Genomic DNA, 16,723 nt, shown 5'->3' with positions numbered 1-16,723 from the left:
ACTAAATTACTTCTTGTAGTTTGCTTCAAAATTTCCTGTATCTGTAGAGGTAGTTATCATATAACTTCTCCATTCAAATTTTCCGTTTGTTCAATAAGGCCTTTTCTCCTTCACTGAAAATAAGATTTTTAACTTCCTTTTCTCTTGGATTATAAACTTCAGAATAAGTATGATTCTTTACTTAATTCATATTTTTAATCTTATTTTTTCTTTTTGAAATTTATCTATCGATATGACTTCTTCTAACATCCCCAAGAATATTGTATGATTAGAAGCCAAGGAGTGATTAACCAGTCATTTATAGTCAATAAAAACTTAACCAATTCAAAGAAATGGCAGAAAACATCAATAATATAAGAGACCTTTAAAAGAAATGCAATCCTATTTCCAAGTACAATAAGTACATTTTGAAAGATGAACATATATTTTCTACCATGAGCCCTGTTTTAATGAATAGATAAAATTGATTTGTAAATGGCATCAGATCTTCACAATGCTTATGGTCATTATTAAGACCTAGAGCAGTGCATATGTCTTCAGAACGATTAAAGAAAGATGAAAAATATTTTAATGCTCTTAGTCTTAGGAGTACAATATTTTGAAATATTTGAAAATATATGATGTACATACTTAACAATACACATAGGATTACTCAGCATGCTCAATTCCACATCTATAACAGAGTTAATTGTATTCAGTAGAAAAATGTTGAATTTAATAGAGCGATGTAAGGGGCATATGTTCTTTTATATTGAACCAATACTTGTTTTCTTTTTTAAAGTTTTAGAACTCCAGCTATCAAAAGGTCAATCCTAGAAAGCTCTCCGAGAACTCCTACACCATTCAAACATGCCCTTGCAGCTCAAGAAATTAAATATGGTCCCCTGAAGATGCTAGTAAGTTTTAGCAAAGTTCTTCTGTTTAGTTTATTAGTTCAGACAGAAATTTTCCTCCGATGCAAACATACCCGTTCTTCTCTTTAGCCTCAGACACCATCTCATCTAGTTGAAGACCTACAGGATGTGATCAAACAGGAATCCGATGAATCTGGAATTGTTACTGAGTTTCAAGAAAATGGACCACCTTTACTGAAGAAGATCAAACAAGAGGTAAACATGGGATCCTTTGGAAGGAACAAGCTGTGAATCCTGTTCCCTTTGTTCCTCAGGGGCAGTTTGATGTGTCTGGCATCAGCACTGTGTAACAGTTCCACTTTTCATAAGATTTTCAGCCAAGATACAGTTAAGGGGTACTGCCAGACTGCAGGCATGTAGCCTTTCATTTGGGAAGCTAAGCCACTCCTATCTACTTCATGTTTGAACGGAAAACAGGCTAGAGAGGATAAAGGAAAGAGAAGAAAGCAGCTTTTTTACTATACTTTTTTTTTTATTACTATTACATAAATGGATGTGTGATTGATACATAGATATTTAATTTTCAGATGTCACGGAGAATCGCAATTTAAGTTAAAATAGTAGTATCTTTAATTCATAGTATAAAAGAAAGGGAATCCAACTTTCAAGGATCAAAATTTTAGCTTGGTGGCAAGAAACATTTCTAACAGGTTAGATAGTGTGCCTCTTGAATTTATTTTCATAAATGTTTAAGAGACTGGCCAGAAATTTACTCTTTTGTTCAGCCTAATTGAAATATAATTGACAAAATAGTAAAATATTTAAAACATAATGTGATGATTTGATATTTGTATACATTGTGAAAGGTGTCTTCAACATTGAGTTTATTATCACATCTATAACCTCAAATATTTACTTCTGATTTTTGCTGAGAACATTTGAATTCTATTCACTTAGCGGATCTCAATTATACAATAGAGTGTTATCAACTGTAGTTACTACGTTATACATTAGTTCCTCAGGGCTTATTCATCTTATAGAAATTTACTCTGGAGTATAAATGTTTCATGGGACGTTCTAGTTCTAGAAACAACAAAGCACTTCCTGTTTGCCTTTAGGTGGAATCTCCAACTGATAAAGCAGGAAACTTCTTCTGCTCAAACCACTGGGAAGGGGAGAGTCTGAACACTCAGCTGTTCACACAAGCATCGCCTGTGGCAGATGTGCCAGTAAGTACACGCCCATGTTATGAGATGTTGCTGCCTCACAGAATTGTGTGTGTGGCATGTGGGGCTGCTGTGGATTCTTGGTGCATATTCTTGGTGCATAATCTATATATTCTTTCGCATCATTATTTTTTATGATATTTAACATTAAACAAAGTTGAGATTTTATTTATGTATTAGAAATAGATTCTGTTCCATTGAAGATTTTTTCATTATTTACTTTCTTACGATTTGAGAGTCCTTGCCACTTAGAAAATCTGCTGTATGAATGAATATATATAGTTCTCTGAAAACAGAATGTTAATTTTTACATTAAAAAAATTTACTTATTTGTCTTCTAAATATATTTTATCCTTGATAAGTTGTCTCCTGTTTGGTTCTGTGTAGCATGTAGCATAATGCTGACTATGTGTCTATAGTAGATGCCCTTTATTGTACCCAATATTGGATTGCTTCGGTTACCACCATTTTTTAATAGACTTTATTTTTTATAGCAGTTTTCGGTTTACAGCAAAGTTGAACAGACTGTACAGAGATTTCCCATACACATGCTGCCCCACACATACACAGCCCTCCTCCTTATCAGCATCCCCCACTAGAACGATACATTTATTACAATTGATGAACCAACAATTATGTATCATTATCACCCAAAGTTCATAGTTCATATTCAGTCACACTCTTAGTGTTGTACATTTTATGGGTTTGGACAAATTTATGACAAGTATCCATCATTATTGTATCATACAGGGTAGTTTCACTGCCCTAAAAATTCTCTGTGCTCCACTTGTTCATTCCTCCTTCCCCCCACCCCTCCAGCCCCTGGCAACCACAGATCTTTTTACTATCTTCATGGTTTTGCCTTTTCCAGAATGCCATACAGTTGGAATCATACAATATGTAGCCTTTTCATACTGACTTCTTTTACTTACTAATATGCACTTTTGTTTCCTTCTTGTCTTTTCATGGCTTAATAGCTCATTTCTTTTTAGCACTTAGTTACCACCATTTTTAAAGTTTGTAATTTGTGAACGATTGTCCTTTATGGAGCATCAAAGCTAATAACAATTGTGAATATTTATTCAGTATGTACTAAATGGTAAGTACTATTCTAAGAGCTTTAGATGCGTTAACTCAATCCTCTCAACCACCTTACAAGGTTGGTAGCATTATCTTTCCATTATACCAACTGGGAAACTGAGGAATAGGGAGTCTTAATCACTTGCTCAAGATTGCTTATCTAATAAGGGGTGGTTCCAGGTTAGAACTCAGAAAGTCCAGTTTTAAATTCCATACTTTTAACCATTATACTATACTGCCACTAATTTGTATATTCTGTACCAATATACAAAGTAAACGATTCTCTTACCAGAAATTAGTAACTCTTTCATTTTTAGAAGTATGTATTTCGTAATTCGTTTAGCAGATGTTTTTTGCGCTATCTGAAAAAACTATGTAGGACAGCTATTTCAAAATTTTACCTGGCTTTTTGTTTTAGTGATGTTTGCCACATGGAATTAGCTTTAGTACATAGTTGAGCTCTCCTTTTGGCTCATTGGAAAGAGAATTTCTGGCAGATACCTGCATTTTTCCTGCTAATGTTTATCACCTCATAGTAATCTACCCATTATATGGTCAGAATTGTGTCAGCTCTCATATTATCCAACCTTATTTGAATTTCAAATTATTCTCTTTCCCTTTAGAATATTCTTACAAGTTCCGTTTTAATGACACCAGTATCAGAAGATGAAGACAATGTTCTCAAAGCATTTACAGTACCTAAAAACAGGACCCTGGCGAGTCCCTTGCAGGTAATTCCTATTTCTATTCCAATATTGGTATCTTAAAAGTCATTCACTGAAAAACTGTCATTTTTTTTCTTTTTTTTAAAATTTTTTTTTTTTTTTAACATTTTAGACATTGAGGAGTGGTGCTTTTAAATAACTCTTGATGTCTAAAGCACTCCTGAAATTCCTAGTTGCCACTCGTATGAGACTTGCTGGAAATTTTTATTAGTGCAGGTTCCCAAATCATGATAGAGTGAAGCATTTCTTACTGTGTCTGAGACTAAGATCATATATTACACATGTGTCAATATCTCCTTCTGCTTTTAAATATTTTGTGAACAGTTTATTAGTATAGTCTACTTTTTATTCTAAAAATTATTTTTTATGCTCCATTACTAAGCCATCAAAATTCAAACGCTGTTTAGATTTTAAATGAAGTTTGAAATGAACTAGCTAGAAATAATTATGATATATTTCACTATCAGAATAAGAAAGTCATCTGTTAATGTTGTGTGGCTCGCCTGTAGTTGACCATCTGCCGCCACTGGGTTTTAATATCTAAAGAGATTTCCCTTATAATACTGAAGTTGTTATATGTTGATGAAGTACAACAAATTCCAAATTAATTCTGAGCCAGATGTAAATAAGGATGCAAATTTACTCCCCTAAATTATTTAAAGCAGTTCCCAACATTAAATAGCCCAATATCCAGCCACCTGCAGAGCCCTCCCTTCTCCCCAGCCCACTAAGCTACAGTGAGGGGAACTTCTCGACCCCTGAAGCATTCAGAGAACCCAATTCAGAACTGGGAAGTCATGTTCATACTGTGAGTTAAAGGCATCGCAGTTGGATGGTGTGTGTGCTTTTAGAGCTTGCCCTTGCTTTAAAGGGCTCTCCTATCTTTGTGGTAAACCTTCTCTCTCCAAATCGTAAGACTCTTAAAACTTCCCTTTTTAAAATATTTGTGATATTTAGCATTATTTGGTAAGTAATACAAATACAGCTGGAAGGGCCTTAGGCGAATTTTGTTTCCTAACTCAATCAGATTGTTTTCCTTGTGGCCTCTATCTGCTCCAACTTCTTTGGTGAAAGATGGCTGTTGACCACAGTGTAGATAGCGAGAGTCAGGACTTGCAGGGCATCTGGAGTTGCTCCTGAGTCAGGTCTGATTAGCCCGATGTAGAGAAGACGCAGAATATCGCAAAAGATCGGGAGACAAGGAAAAGAATGAAGCACCAACACATAAAGGGGACACAGAAAGCAGGTTAGAAGGATGTCAAGGCAGAGGTAGCTTCTTAAACATTTTACCTAGCTCTGATCCTGGCTCCAGAAAGGAAAGGCTTTCTTTGTTTTTCTTTCCCTCTTCCTTCCTAAAGTAATCAGTCCTTGGTTTCCAGAGCATTAAATTTGACTAGTGTTATTAGTACATTAAGCTAGATTAAGTTTTACATATATTTTGTAACCTAGCCTGGACTTACATTTACAGCAATATATAAAAAGGGCATTCTAAATTTCAAAGAGCAAACATGTAAATATATTTGAGGACAGTTATTACATAAGTAGTTATCATTATGTACGTTGAAATCCCTGATTGTTGTCCTAAAATCAAATCCTGAAAGCTTTTGGCCTAACTAAGTAGCTGAACATGGTATATATTTAAAACATATAAAATTGGCAAGTTGTCAGTACAGTTGACCCTTGAACAACACAGGTTTGAACTACACAGGTCCATTTTTTTTTAAATAAATATATAGTCGGCTTCCCGTATGCCTGGGTTTTGCATCCACAGATTCAACCACACTCAGAGCAAAAACAGTATTTTCAATCTGCAGTTGGTGGAATCTGTGGATGACGAGGTCAGACTGTATGTATCAATCTACACCATTTTACGTAAGAGACTTGAGCATCTGTGGATTTGGGTATCTTCAGGTTCCTGGAACCAATCCCCCTGAGGATACCGAGGGATGACTGAGTTTTTGGGGAGTCAAAAGTTATACATATATTTTCAGCTGCACAGAAGTCGGTGCTGCTAACCCCCATGTTGTTCAAGGATCTATTTATAAAAAATAGGTTGCCCCAATTTTTAATGCTATTGCATTTTTAAAAATCAATATGGAACTTTATTATCAACATATTTATATTTTATTTAATGAAATTGTTCGTTATCTTTGACTCAAAATTAAGTAGTAGCCCTATCTTCTTAATCTATGTTTTCTAGCATATCAATGAGTCATATTTAGCACTCTACAGATTCTTATGTCTGTATACTAAGATTAAGCCATCTATGTACATCACATGGTGAAGGTGATTATTTGTCAATCCTACTAAACTAAATAACTGAGACCCAAAAGTTAATCTTAGAGTCAGTGCTTCTGTCTGCACTAGATGGTTTACGCTGCTCAAATATATTTTAATAACCTGCTATAATAGATACCTAATTCATTTTAAGAAATATTCATTAAATGAAAGAATGATACACACCAAATACCTCCTTTGTTTTGTGTCATGGTGACCTAGCTTCCTAAATCATAGAAATACATGGTTTTGAAATGTTTCAACCTTTTGTGATAAATATTGGAAATACATCAAATAAATGTTTAAACATATATTGCCTATACTTCATATAACCCTTGTTCAACAATATTTATATAGATTTTATGTAATTTGGTTATTTTGTTTGTTTAAAACATAATGCTTTATCATATGTTTCCATTGATAATTTGACCTAATTAGGCAGATTAATCATGGATGGTATTATTGAACTATTGTGCCTTTGTTAAATGACCTAGCTGTTCAACCTAAGAGTACTTTAGATAACTTATAATGTTTGTAATTTGTACTTAAATCAAATATTAAGTGAGATTTTAGCCAATCTATATATTTTTATCACAGTGCTTTTAATTAAAACAACTAAATGTGATTCCTAAAATATTTTAATTCTGATACTTCTAAAATATAAAATATTTGCCACTTATAATAGCTCAGTTGATTGTCTATCCATCTAATTATCTAAATAACTTTTTACTTAGCTGCAAAAACAGTTTATTGAAGACTATGGTAATGGCAATTCTGTGTTCTATCATTTCAGTTTTAATCATCCCTGGCTTAATTATGGCAATAACACTTTAGACAGAGTAATTACTGTTTTTGAGGCCCAGATACTAAGCCTGTATGGTTCAGCTTGTAATGTGCATGCATATACATAATTATGTGTAAATTACATTGATATTTCAAAATTAAAAGTGCAAGAAGCTATGAGTTTAACATTTTATTATGATAAATCTCAAACATACATAAAAGTATAGAAAATATTGTATGATTTAGATTTAACAATTATTAACATTTTGTAATGTTTACTTCATTCTTTTTTAATGAAGCATTCTAAAATTCCAGATAATATAACATTTTATTCTTATGTATTTTCAGGTATATCTCTAAACATTAGGACATTTTCATATATAACCTAATACTGTTGTCACACATTATTATTAACAATAATTTCTTAATATTCTAATTCTCAGGCTATATTTAAATTTCCCCCATTAATCCTGAAAAGAGTCTTTTTAGTATTTGTTTGATCAGAGTTGAAATAGTTTCACACATTGCATTTGGTTTTTAACTCTCTTAAATCTCTCCTAATCTCTAGACCGCTGTTGTCCAATAGAACCTATGCAGTGATGAAAATGTCCAATATGCTGCTCTCCAGTATGATAGCCACTAGTCAGTTGTAGTTCTGAGCACTTGTGGCTAGTGCTGTTGAGAAACAGACTTTTCAATTGTATTTAATTTAAATAGCTTTAATTTAATAGCCACATTTCCTTCCTCTCTTCCTAGAACCAACTATTTCCCCAAGGTGCTTTGATGATTTTAGTGAAAATGGTATGTAGAGAAGAAAATCAGGGTGCTAAGTATGCCCATTTGTTGTGTGAGTTGTCTTTGAGAAGCAAGAAAATTTTAATAACTCAGAACTCTCCATATATCCCCTAATACATCAATTATAATGCTTATAGAGGCTATTGTTAGCCATTATGCACAAATAATGTTATATTTGTTTTTTAAATTATTTATGCTTACTTTTTTCCAAAAGTAAGTTATAGCCACTGCATAATCTCATAATTATCAGATTTCTTATTTTTTAAGGTGCTTTAATTTTAAATTGTAAAAGCAAACAGGGACTCATAATAAAAATGTTCTGAGACGTTTTTTGATATTTGAGTTTTTTATGTAACTCAGAATGTATGAGATTTTCACATTGGATCATTGTTTCATTTTTTTCCGCATTGCGTGGTGGGTAGATGATCGGAGTCTAGAAGCTTAAAAACGATCACAAGTGAGAGAATAAACATTCAGCCTAGAAAGCTTACAGTTTGAGGCAGGAAAGGCAAATTCACTGTGGAATGCTGTTCAAAAGTTACCTTGAGAGAGCTACACGTGTGTACGCACACACAGACACAACAGACACACACACACACACACACACACACACACTCAGAGCTCCCTCCTCAGCAAAGAGAAAAGAGCTGCCTCTTTTTCTCAATGTGCTTTTAATTTGCTTTATATTTTGAAATAAATACATTTTACCACTAGATATCTCTTAAGGTAGACACTTTTCATCAGTAGATCTGAAACTCTACTTAAATTATAAGCCTTCTGAACTTTTGTATTTTTCTCTTAAATTATAATTTCCTTTTATTCCTATTTAAAACACAAATGCAAAAGATGTGTTCATATGCTTTTTACTAACTCACTTTCCTCTTTTTGCTAACCACAGAATGACAGCCTTAAATTTTAATTTCCTGACTTAGCTTGGCATGGCCTTACTTTTTAAAACAGTGAGTTTAGTTTAAGTAAATTCTCAAGCCATTATTATTAAAACACATTTGCACGGCATCAGAAAATCTTAAAGTATTATTGCAAGCAATTGAAACTCTCTTTTTCAGTTTCATGTGTTTTTGGATTGATCCAATTTTCATATGAATTACTTACGAATTTTTCAAAAAATAGAGCAAAACCTTATTGCATGATCACCATTGCTGAAGAGTGTAATAAGCTAACATGCAGACAACAGGAACCTGGGTTCTAGTCTAGACTCCACCATTTTCTAATCGCATGTCTTTAATTCATTAACTTCCTCAGAACAAAATCCTTTTGTCTTTAAATTGGGGACTGTAGTATACCCTTCATTCATCATACAAAGTTGCTATGAAGTTCAAATAAATATAATATTTCAAAATGCCAGTATTCGTTGGTGATAGGCAAAGACTACGCACAGACCTTGTTCTTAGAAACAGAAAGGAGGCCTCACCGATGGCCAGGTCCCGTCGCACTGTGGTGTATGGTTTCCTCAAGCATACTCTTTCTCATTCCCTGTTCCACTCTTGCAGAACTGTGTCAGTGGGTCACCCAGAGACATAGCTGATTCAACTGATTCCTGAAATAAAGGTAGTCAGATCTCTTTGGTATTATGGAGATGGAAAAACTGATTTACTGCTTTTCTTTATTTTTCTGGTACTTGCGTTGGCCTGTCAACAGACATAGAAAAACAGTCTGTCTACATATGATATAGAGCTTTCCAGGCATTTCTTAGTATAGTGTGCTGTTGTTGACCTGTTTCCCTGGACATGTATGTATTCATTTGGTTCTCCCTTTGGGTCACTTTTGTCTACTCATCCTGGCAAGAATTTACATAGTTGTCAGTATTTCAGCAACCTGGTTTTAATATGTGTTATAAATTAAGCAAGTTTGCCACATACAGTTTCAGAGTTGAACTGAGAAAGGCTAAATGAATAGGGAAGATATGTCAAGCTCCAATTCAGAGTGCCCTGCCCCAGATATTATAAGATGTAGGTTTTTTGTTTGGTTTGGTTTGGCAAACACTGTGATATTGAATCTTCCTCGGACCAGCAAAGATAGAATTGCTTTAGAGCAAGTTGGCACTTGTCTTAATTTAATAGTCTGGAACTAATATGTGGCTAAGGAAGGAGGTATCCCTCCAATAATTTGTGATACCCTAGGCTACTTGATATAAACTATTGGAAAGTCTATAAATTGGAAAGTCTATAAACATTTAAGATGAAGAGACCCCTAAAGATATCTGGGACAAATTCTAAATTTAGGTAAAGTCCATCCACATTAACAATTATTAACTCAGGCGTGGGTGGGAAGTGGAGGCACTGGTGCATTGGGCAACTTCCTATCACTGTCTGAACCTTCTAACCCCTAACTTTTAGGGCTATTTTTTTTTATGAAAAGTTAGCAGCTGTGAAGTTGGGGGCACTTAATTGTTTTGTGTAGACATAAGGTGGCATTTGTGTATGAAAAAAGTTTGTAACCATTAATCCTACCTTAGCAACATTTCATTTCAGGTTCGTCCCTGATTTTCAAGATATAGTTAAAGATTTCTGTGTTATCTCTTATAACTGATACATTTTTTTAAAAGATACCCCTTTGGGAAGGAATTCTAACTTTTAGAATTTTAGTCCAGAGTATTTTCTTCAAATGAGTTAAATAGAATAATCAGATCATTCTTACTCTTACTGTTTTGGACAGCATTCATATCCGCTTATTATTTAAAAATCAAACAAAAGAAAAACATAATACCATCTCACAAGTTGCTTTGGTCTTACAGAATCATTTTTTTGATTTATGCAAATTTCTTATTAGGCCTGCGAATAGTAAAGCACATACTTTGCTAAGGCTTTTGACATCGACAGCTATTGTTTGAAGTTGCTATATGAATATAATAGTAGTAGTTTTTCAGCATGATGAAAAAACTACATATTCTAAATGAAAAAAGTGAAGATAATGTAATTCTAACAGAAAACCACCTGTGGACACGTTCTTGTCCCTTTATTTCTTCTGTTTTCTACAAAGGATCTGAGTATTTATTTAAAGTACTTTAGCAGGATATCCCAGTTTAAGCTTTGACAGTCTATTTACAGTTCACTTCTGCCCACGGGCAGTTAAAGGCAGATTACGGGATAAGCAAGATGACTCTCAGGCAAGACCAGGAGGATATGCAGTAGGATTATTAATGGTGAAATGAATCTGGGTAGAGTGACATGTCTGCAATAGCACCATGGATTAGTAATTTAACAAGAATTCACGTGCAGAAACCCATAATTCTTATCAATTCTTTAGTGTAAGCGAAACTAAAATTTAAGGAAAGGGAATTAAAAGGATGCACAAAGGTCTACATGACAGTATTAAAAACATTCTTCCAACACAAAGACATTTAATCCTTGTTTGTCAAAACTATTCTGTCTGCTTAAAAAATTGGCCGAGGAGCCCAGAGCTTCAAGGTAAGGAGGGAGAAGGAAATAGCAGGAGAGGAGGCGTCTCCGTTTAGATTGTTGGACCTGAGCATTTCTTTTCTCACCCAAGTAACTGGCCTTCTGCTCCTCCTTTCACACCGTCGGTATGGGCATGTGCCCCCTCTGACCATTTTTTTTTCATTTGTTGTTATAAGAAGTGTTTGCTTTGTTCTCTCATGGTCCAGAAAAGGAGGGACCTACATACACATGCCCACTGGCTTTTTGTTCCACCCAGTGGTTCTTGTACACAGTGGCTACTGTGTTCTGGTGTTATCTGCACTGGGAGATTCAGGTGTTCCAAGTCCTCTTGCTCTTTTTAGGCTCTAAGCTTTAGGGCTTATCTGCCCCTGAAATGGTCTGCTTTCTGGAATTCAGATATTTCAGTCAATGTGATTTCTTTCTTGGTAAATTCCATTTTGACTTAGGAGAAGCTGACTGAAAAGTTTTTTCAAAATTCTAATAAAAATATATGATACCTTCTTTATATTAATCTTGTTTTAAATATCTGGTCCCGAAGGAAGAGCCAAGCATAATAAAGTGATGAGCCTTGTAGAAGATCCAACAAGTATACAGTCAAGTTTCAAGTTGAAAATATATTAAACTGATAATACTATTATTAAAGACTCCTGAACAGATTTTTGGAATTCTGAATTAATTTAAGTACCATATTGCCAAGGATCAGAATTTGCCTTTTTCCAAGAGGCATAGTAAAGCAAGCATAAGACTGTTTTAAAATACTTAATTTACACATTTAGAAAATTAATTCTATATTCACTGAAGCACAGCTAAGTAGAAAAATTCTTATCTAAAGAAAAACAGATACATTTTTCCTTGCTCCTCACTTTTATCTCCATTCTCACTTTCATTCCTCTTTTCTCTCCATTCATGTGCATGCATTCTTTTAAAATGTGTGTTTTGGGGTTTTGTGTGTATCTTTATGTAATTTTAGATTTACATATATAAGTATCTTAACAAATTTCATTCTGCTATTCTGCTGCTTCTTTAGTCATGTTTTTTTTTAAGATTCATGCGCTTTGTTCTATGTCCACCATCGATTCTCAGCACTGCCTAGTACTTCATGGTAAACATCCACCACATTTAACTGTTCACTCTCAAACGGTAGTGATTATATAGCACATTGCTATAGTGACTACAAATGCAAGCTTAATAATTGAAATGATATCATTAAATTTTATTTTTTAATTGGGTTTCTTGTGTCAATTTGGTGTTTTAATGCTGCGCCAAAAAACTTTAGCAACAGCAAGTAAGCAATTAACTAAACTAAAATATAGAATTTGTATGGATGGATACACACCAGAGAAATATGTATATTTAATCCAGTTTCTTAAACCTAGAGAAATATCACTTATTGAGAACTATTTTATAGAACGGTGTAATTACCCTAGTGATTTTTGTTTAGGAAGACGTTAAATGTGACTCAGTAGCAAAAGTCATCCCTGAACACCTGTCATCTTTGTCCTGTCATCTTTGCGATACACAGTTCCAGGAAAAGATTATGATAATCCATCTTGCTATGTAGTATTTCAAGTTTCCATGTTGAGTTTCTGAGCCTTCAGAGTAAACACATGCGAACTTGGATGGCGCCCTTGACATTGGTGGTGGCAGATTGGGCAGAAGCCAGGAACCCAGTCTGTGTTCTATGAAAGTTTACAAATTAGGTACATGGCACTATAAACCTTATGTCACTGAAATTTGGTTCCAGCCACTAGGAAAGGAAACCCCATCACTATACAAATACCATGTTCATTCAAAATGATCATACCTCTTTCCTAAAGAGTCTTATGACTTCGACACCCCATCTAAATGCATCTTCCCACATTCCAAGGCTCTGCTGACCTAACCCCACAATTTTCCACTGATGAGAACTCTAGTAGAAGCAGCATCTTACACTCACTATGGCCTGGATTTACATTTCTTGCTTCATCACTTCTTAGCTGGGTGACCCTGAGAATGTTGCTTAAATTCTCTCTTCCTTTTAAATTACCCAGTCTGTAAAACAGGTGCAGTGTTTCTTGTGTTTTGTGTGAGAATTAAATGAGATGATACATGTAAAACACTTGGAAGCTTGGGTGGCATGTAGTAAGCTCTTGTTAAATGTTGTCATTTAATCTACTACATTTCTTCTTCTTTCCCAGTCCTTCCCACAGTGTACAATTTGTAGCTTCCTGACTCAGGCTATTTCTCCACCTGGGTTACATCTCTTCTTTCTCATTAGTCTGTCTAAATCCCGTCTAGCATTTCCCTAGCAATTCCTTAGTGTCCCATTCCCTCTTTACCTGGGCATGGCACCATGCACCTTTACATGGCCTCTTATTACTCCATCTGTTTCACATGTGTTCATTTTGTCTCCTAAAGGACACCTGAGGCTCTAGAGAGCAGAGACCCTTCTTTTCTTACTCTTCTTTTATCCCATGGTGCTGGGGGGCCCGGAGGGAAGGGGGGTGAAATCCCTCTAGATGTCACTACCAGAAATAGTTGAACTTTTTTTAAACCATTGGTTTAGTTTTGAGCTTACAGACACCAAGTCTTATATCTGCTTGTGTTTCTCTTTCCAAACTCTTTGCGTCGACTGCTAGAGAGCTCAGAGTCAAGCTTAAGGTTTACATTTAGCTGGTGCGTTGTACTTCATGGCAAATGCTTTGTGTACAGTCTCACCCCATCTTCATATCATTCATTTTCATACATTTATCTGTGGCCCTGCCTTGTCCACTTTTTAAACACTGATTTTTTATTTATTTTGTAAGCATCTTAAATCCTTTTGTGAACTAAGCAGGACACAAAAAGTACATATTTTAGTTTGAAGCAACATGGAGGGAAGGCAGGGGCTGAGGCTGTGCAGAAGACAAGCCTAGATTCAAAGTCGCTCTGCTACTTCCCCTCAGAGTGGCCTTGGGCAAGTTATCTTTATTCCCTGAGTTTCCATTTCCTGCCTGACTAAAGAGAGGATGAACCTCCCTTAGCTGGGCCGTGCAAATGAGATCGTGCGTATGAAGTGCCAGACACTGGACCTGGATCTGGATGCTGCCCATTAGATATTAGTTCCATCTTATATCTTCCAGTGTGTCTTTAAAAAGTAAGCTATCCCAGTAAAAAGATATTCCTAAATTAATTGTTATTTAAATGATATTAAAAATAAATACTATGTTTAGTACGCATTGACCAGTTCTAAGAAGTCTCTAAGAAGACTCAAGCACTCACCAGTTTGCTCAATGAGTAAATCCCAGAGCTCACCTTAGGAGTCTGAAGAATTAGGCCCATTCCTGTTTCCAGCTTTGTAAAATCTCCCTACAATGGACAAGAGGCACTCAAGGATGAATACGTGGCCATCTCTTAAGATACTGTTTAGAGTGGATTTTTTCTCTTAGCGATAAATAATTTCTAATAATTAATGTCACTTAGGAACACTGAGTTCCTGAGTTTCAGGGAGTTAAAGATTTTATCTGACAAAGACTCCCTGGTGTTTACCACTTGTTGTCGGGTCAAAATTCCCTCTGGTGGCCTGGCTGGGATTGGGGCTTCAACTTGTGAGCTAAAGTATGTACTTCCTTTCTGACCTAGCTATTGTCTTCTTTTTCCCCATTAGCCTTGTAGCGGGGCCTGGGAAACTGCATCCTGTGGAAAGATGGAAGATCAGATGACAGCTTCTGGTCAGGCTCGTAAATATGTGAATGCCTTCTCAACCCGGACTCTGGTCATGTGAGACGTTTCCAGACAAGCATTATGGTTTTCAGAACACTTCAGATTGACTTAGGATGTATCATTCCTCTACATGAAACTTTTCATGAATGGAAGAACCTATTTTTGTTGTGGTACAACAGTTGAGAGCAGCACCAAGTGCATTTAGATGGATGAAATCTTATCGGATTTCACCCAACTAAAAGGATTTTTAAAAAAATAAATAAATAACAGTCTTACCTAAATTATTAGGTGATGAATTATAGTCAGTTGTTAATATCTTAGTGCAGATTTTTTTTAAACATAAAGTGATTTATCTGTATTTTAGAGGATTCAACAGACCAGTATTTTTTTATAATGAGGTTTTTAAAATTTTACACAAAAAAAAAGGTACTTCAATATTTTACTTTTCTCAGCCACTAAACACAATGCATTACTATAAATGTTGGATAATAAAATGGAATAATTAATCAAGATGGTAAATGCTCATTTATGGTTAACAACATTGGAGGTACATTTATTGTACTAAACCATTTTATGAGTTTTTTGTTAGCTTGCTTTAAAAATTATTACTGTATGAAATAGTTTTATAAAAAAATTATATTTTTATTCAGTAATTTAATTTTGTAAATGCCAAATGAAAAATGTGTTTTGCTGCTATGGTCTTAGCCTGTAGAGATGCTGCTAGAATGAGAGGGTCAGTAGAGCTTTGGACAAAAAGAAAATTGGTTTTAGGAATTAACTATGCACTAGTATTTCAAACTCTTTTTTATTTTTTATATATATACTTTTTTTTCCTTTTGTAATACATTGGAAAACTTATTTGGGAGATTTTGCATTTGTTGTTATTGTTTTTTTTTTTTTCGTTATTGTTGGTTTATAAGAGCATGCATTGCACTTCTTTTTTGGGAGATCTATGTTGTTAATGTCCTGTGTTTTGTTTTGAGTTCAGCCTGATGGTTCTTTAATTCAGGAGTTATGTGTTTGATCAGTATCACGCATGGTTACTAAGTGTATGGTCTCAGAACAGCCACGCAGAACCTGTGTCTGCAGCTGGAGTCAAGAGACTGGATTCCGTAGCCAGTTGCTGCCTTAAGAACATTTGGTGCAAGATGGCTAGCACTGAACTTTTGATATGACAGTGTACTTTACTGCCTTTTAGTGAAATAAAGCTGTGCCCTTATTTTACTTACTTTTGACTTCTCTCTTGTGATTGTGGATGATAGTTATACTTTTAAACAAAGCTAACTCAGAGCTTTTCTTTTGTTAATAATTTGTATACCATCTGAACTTCACTTGAGGAAACCAAGAATAATTACATTGGAGAAAGGATAAGAAAACCAAGTTCAGTGGTTCAGAAAATAATTATTTGCAAAGCGACAGCTAGAAGGAATCTTCTAGAATGTACCAGTCAGTGTTCCAGCAGCATTCAAATTGGGATAATTCAAGGAGAGTTCATTTACCAGGGTACTAAAACTACAGACGTGGGCGGCGGGTAGGAGGACCACAGGGGTGGTGCATGCACACGGGTGTGCATGCTTGAACACTGTCCTGAGCAGGTGGAGAGCCATGGAAAGTAGGAGTCCTTGAGAAGACCCGAGACCTTTGGAGATCTTACAGGGAGACAGCCAGGCATAACCCCTAACTTTCTTTCCCCTATCCTCCCTATCTCTGCCAAGGGCCCTCTGGCAGAACCAAACAAGCTAGAGGGCAAGGGAATACCTGGATGTAAGGGAGCAAGCTCCGCCTCCAAGGGCAGAGCCAGAGGGTATTTATCTGTTAGGACAAGGACAGGGCATCCCAGCAGAGTCATCCAGTCCAAGTCCCTATTTTAGAGATGAACTTCC

The 16,723-nt window shown here is 35.3% G+C and overlaps 1 protein-coding gene across 5 annotated transcripts in view; it reads left to right on the top strand.

Moving 5' to 3' along the window:
• Positions 1-16,068, top strand: part of MYB (MYB proto-oncogene, transcription factor) — a 31,632-nt gene extending 15,564 nt beyond the window's left edge. For all 5 annotated transcript variants that reach the window (XM_011356180.2, XM_011356182.2, XM_011356181.2 and 2 more), the window contains 5 exons: positions 782-896; positions 984-1,109; positions 1,973-2,083; positions 3,784-3,891; positions 14,785-16,068. In XM_011356180.2, coding sequence (XP_011354482.1) covers positions 782-896; positions 984-1,109; positions 1,973-2,083; positions 3,784-3,891; positions 14,785-14,901 — 577 coding nt within the window. In that variant the 3' untranslated portion in view covers positions 14,902-16,068. The remainder of the gene's footprint in view (positions 1-781; positions 897-983; positions 1,110-1,972; positions 2,084-3,783; positions 3,892-14,784) is intronic.
• Positions 16,069-16,723: the final 655 nt, after the last annotated feature.

Source organism: Pteropus vampyrus, unplaced genomic scaffold (genome assembly GCF_000151845.1).
Source record: "Pteropus vampyrus isolate Shadow unplaced genomic scaffold, Pvam_2.0 Scaffold24, whole genome shotgun sequence".
Lineage (NCBI taxonomy): Eukaryota > Metazoa > Chordata > Mammalia > Chiroptera > Pteropodidae > Pteropus > Pteropus vampyrus.
The sequence above is the reverse complement of the archived record's forward strand: the minus strand, read 5'-3'. Positions and strand labels throughout refer to the sequence as shown.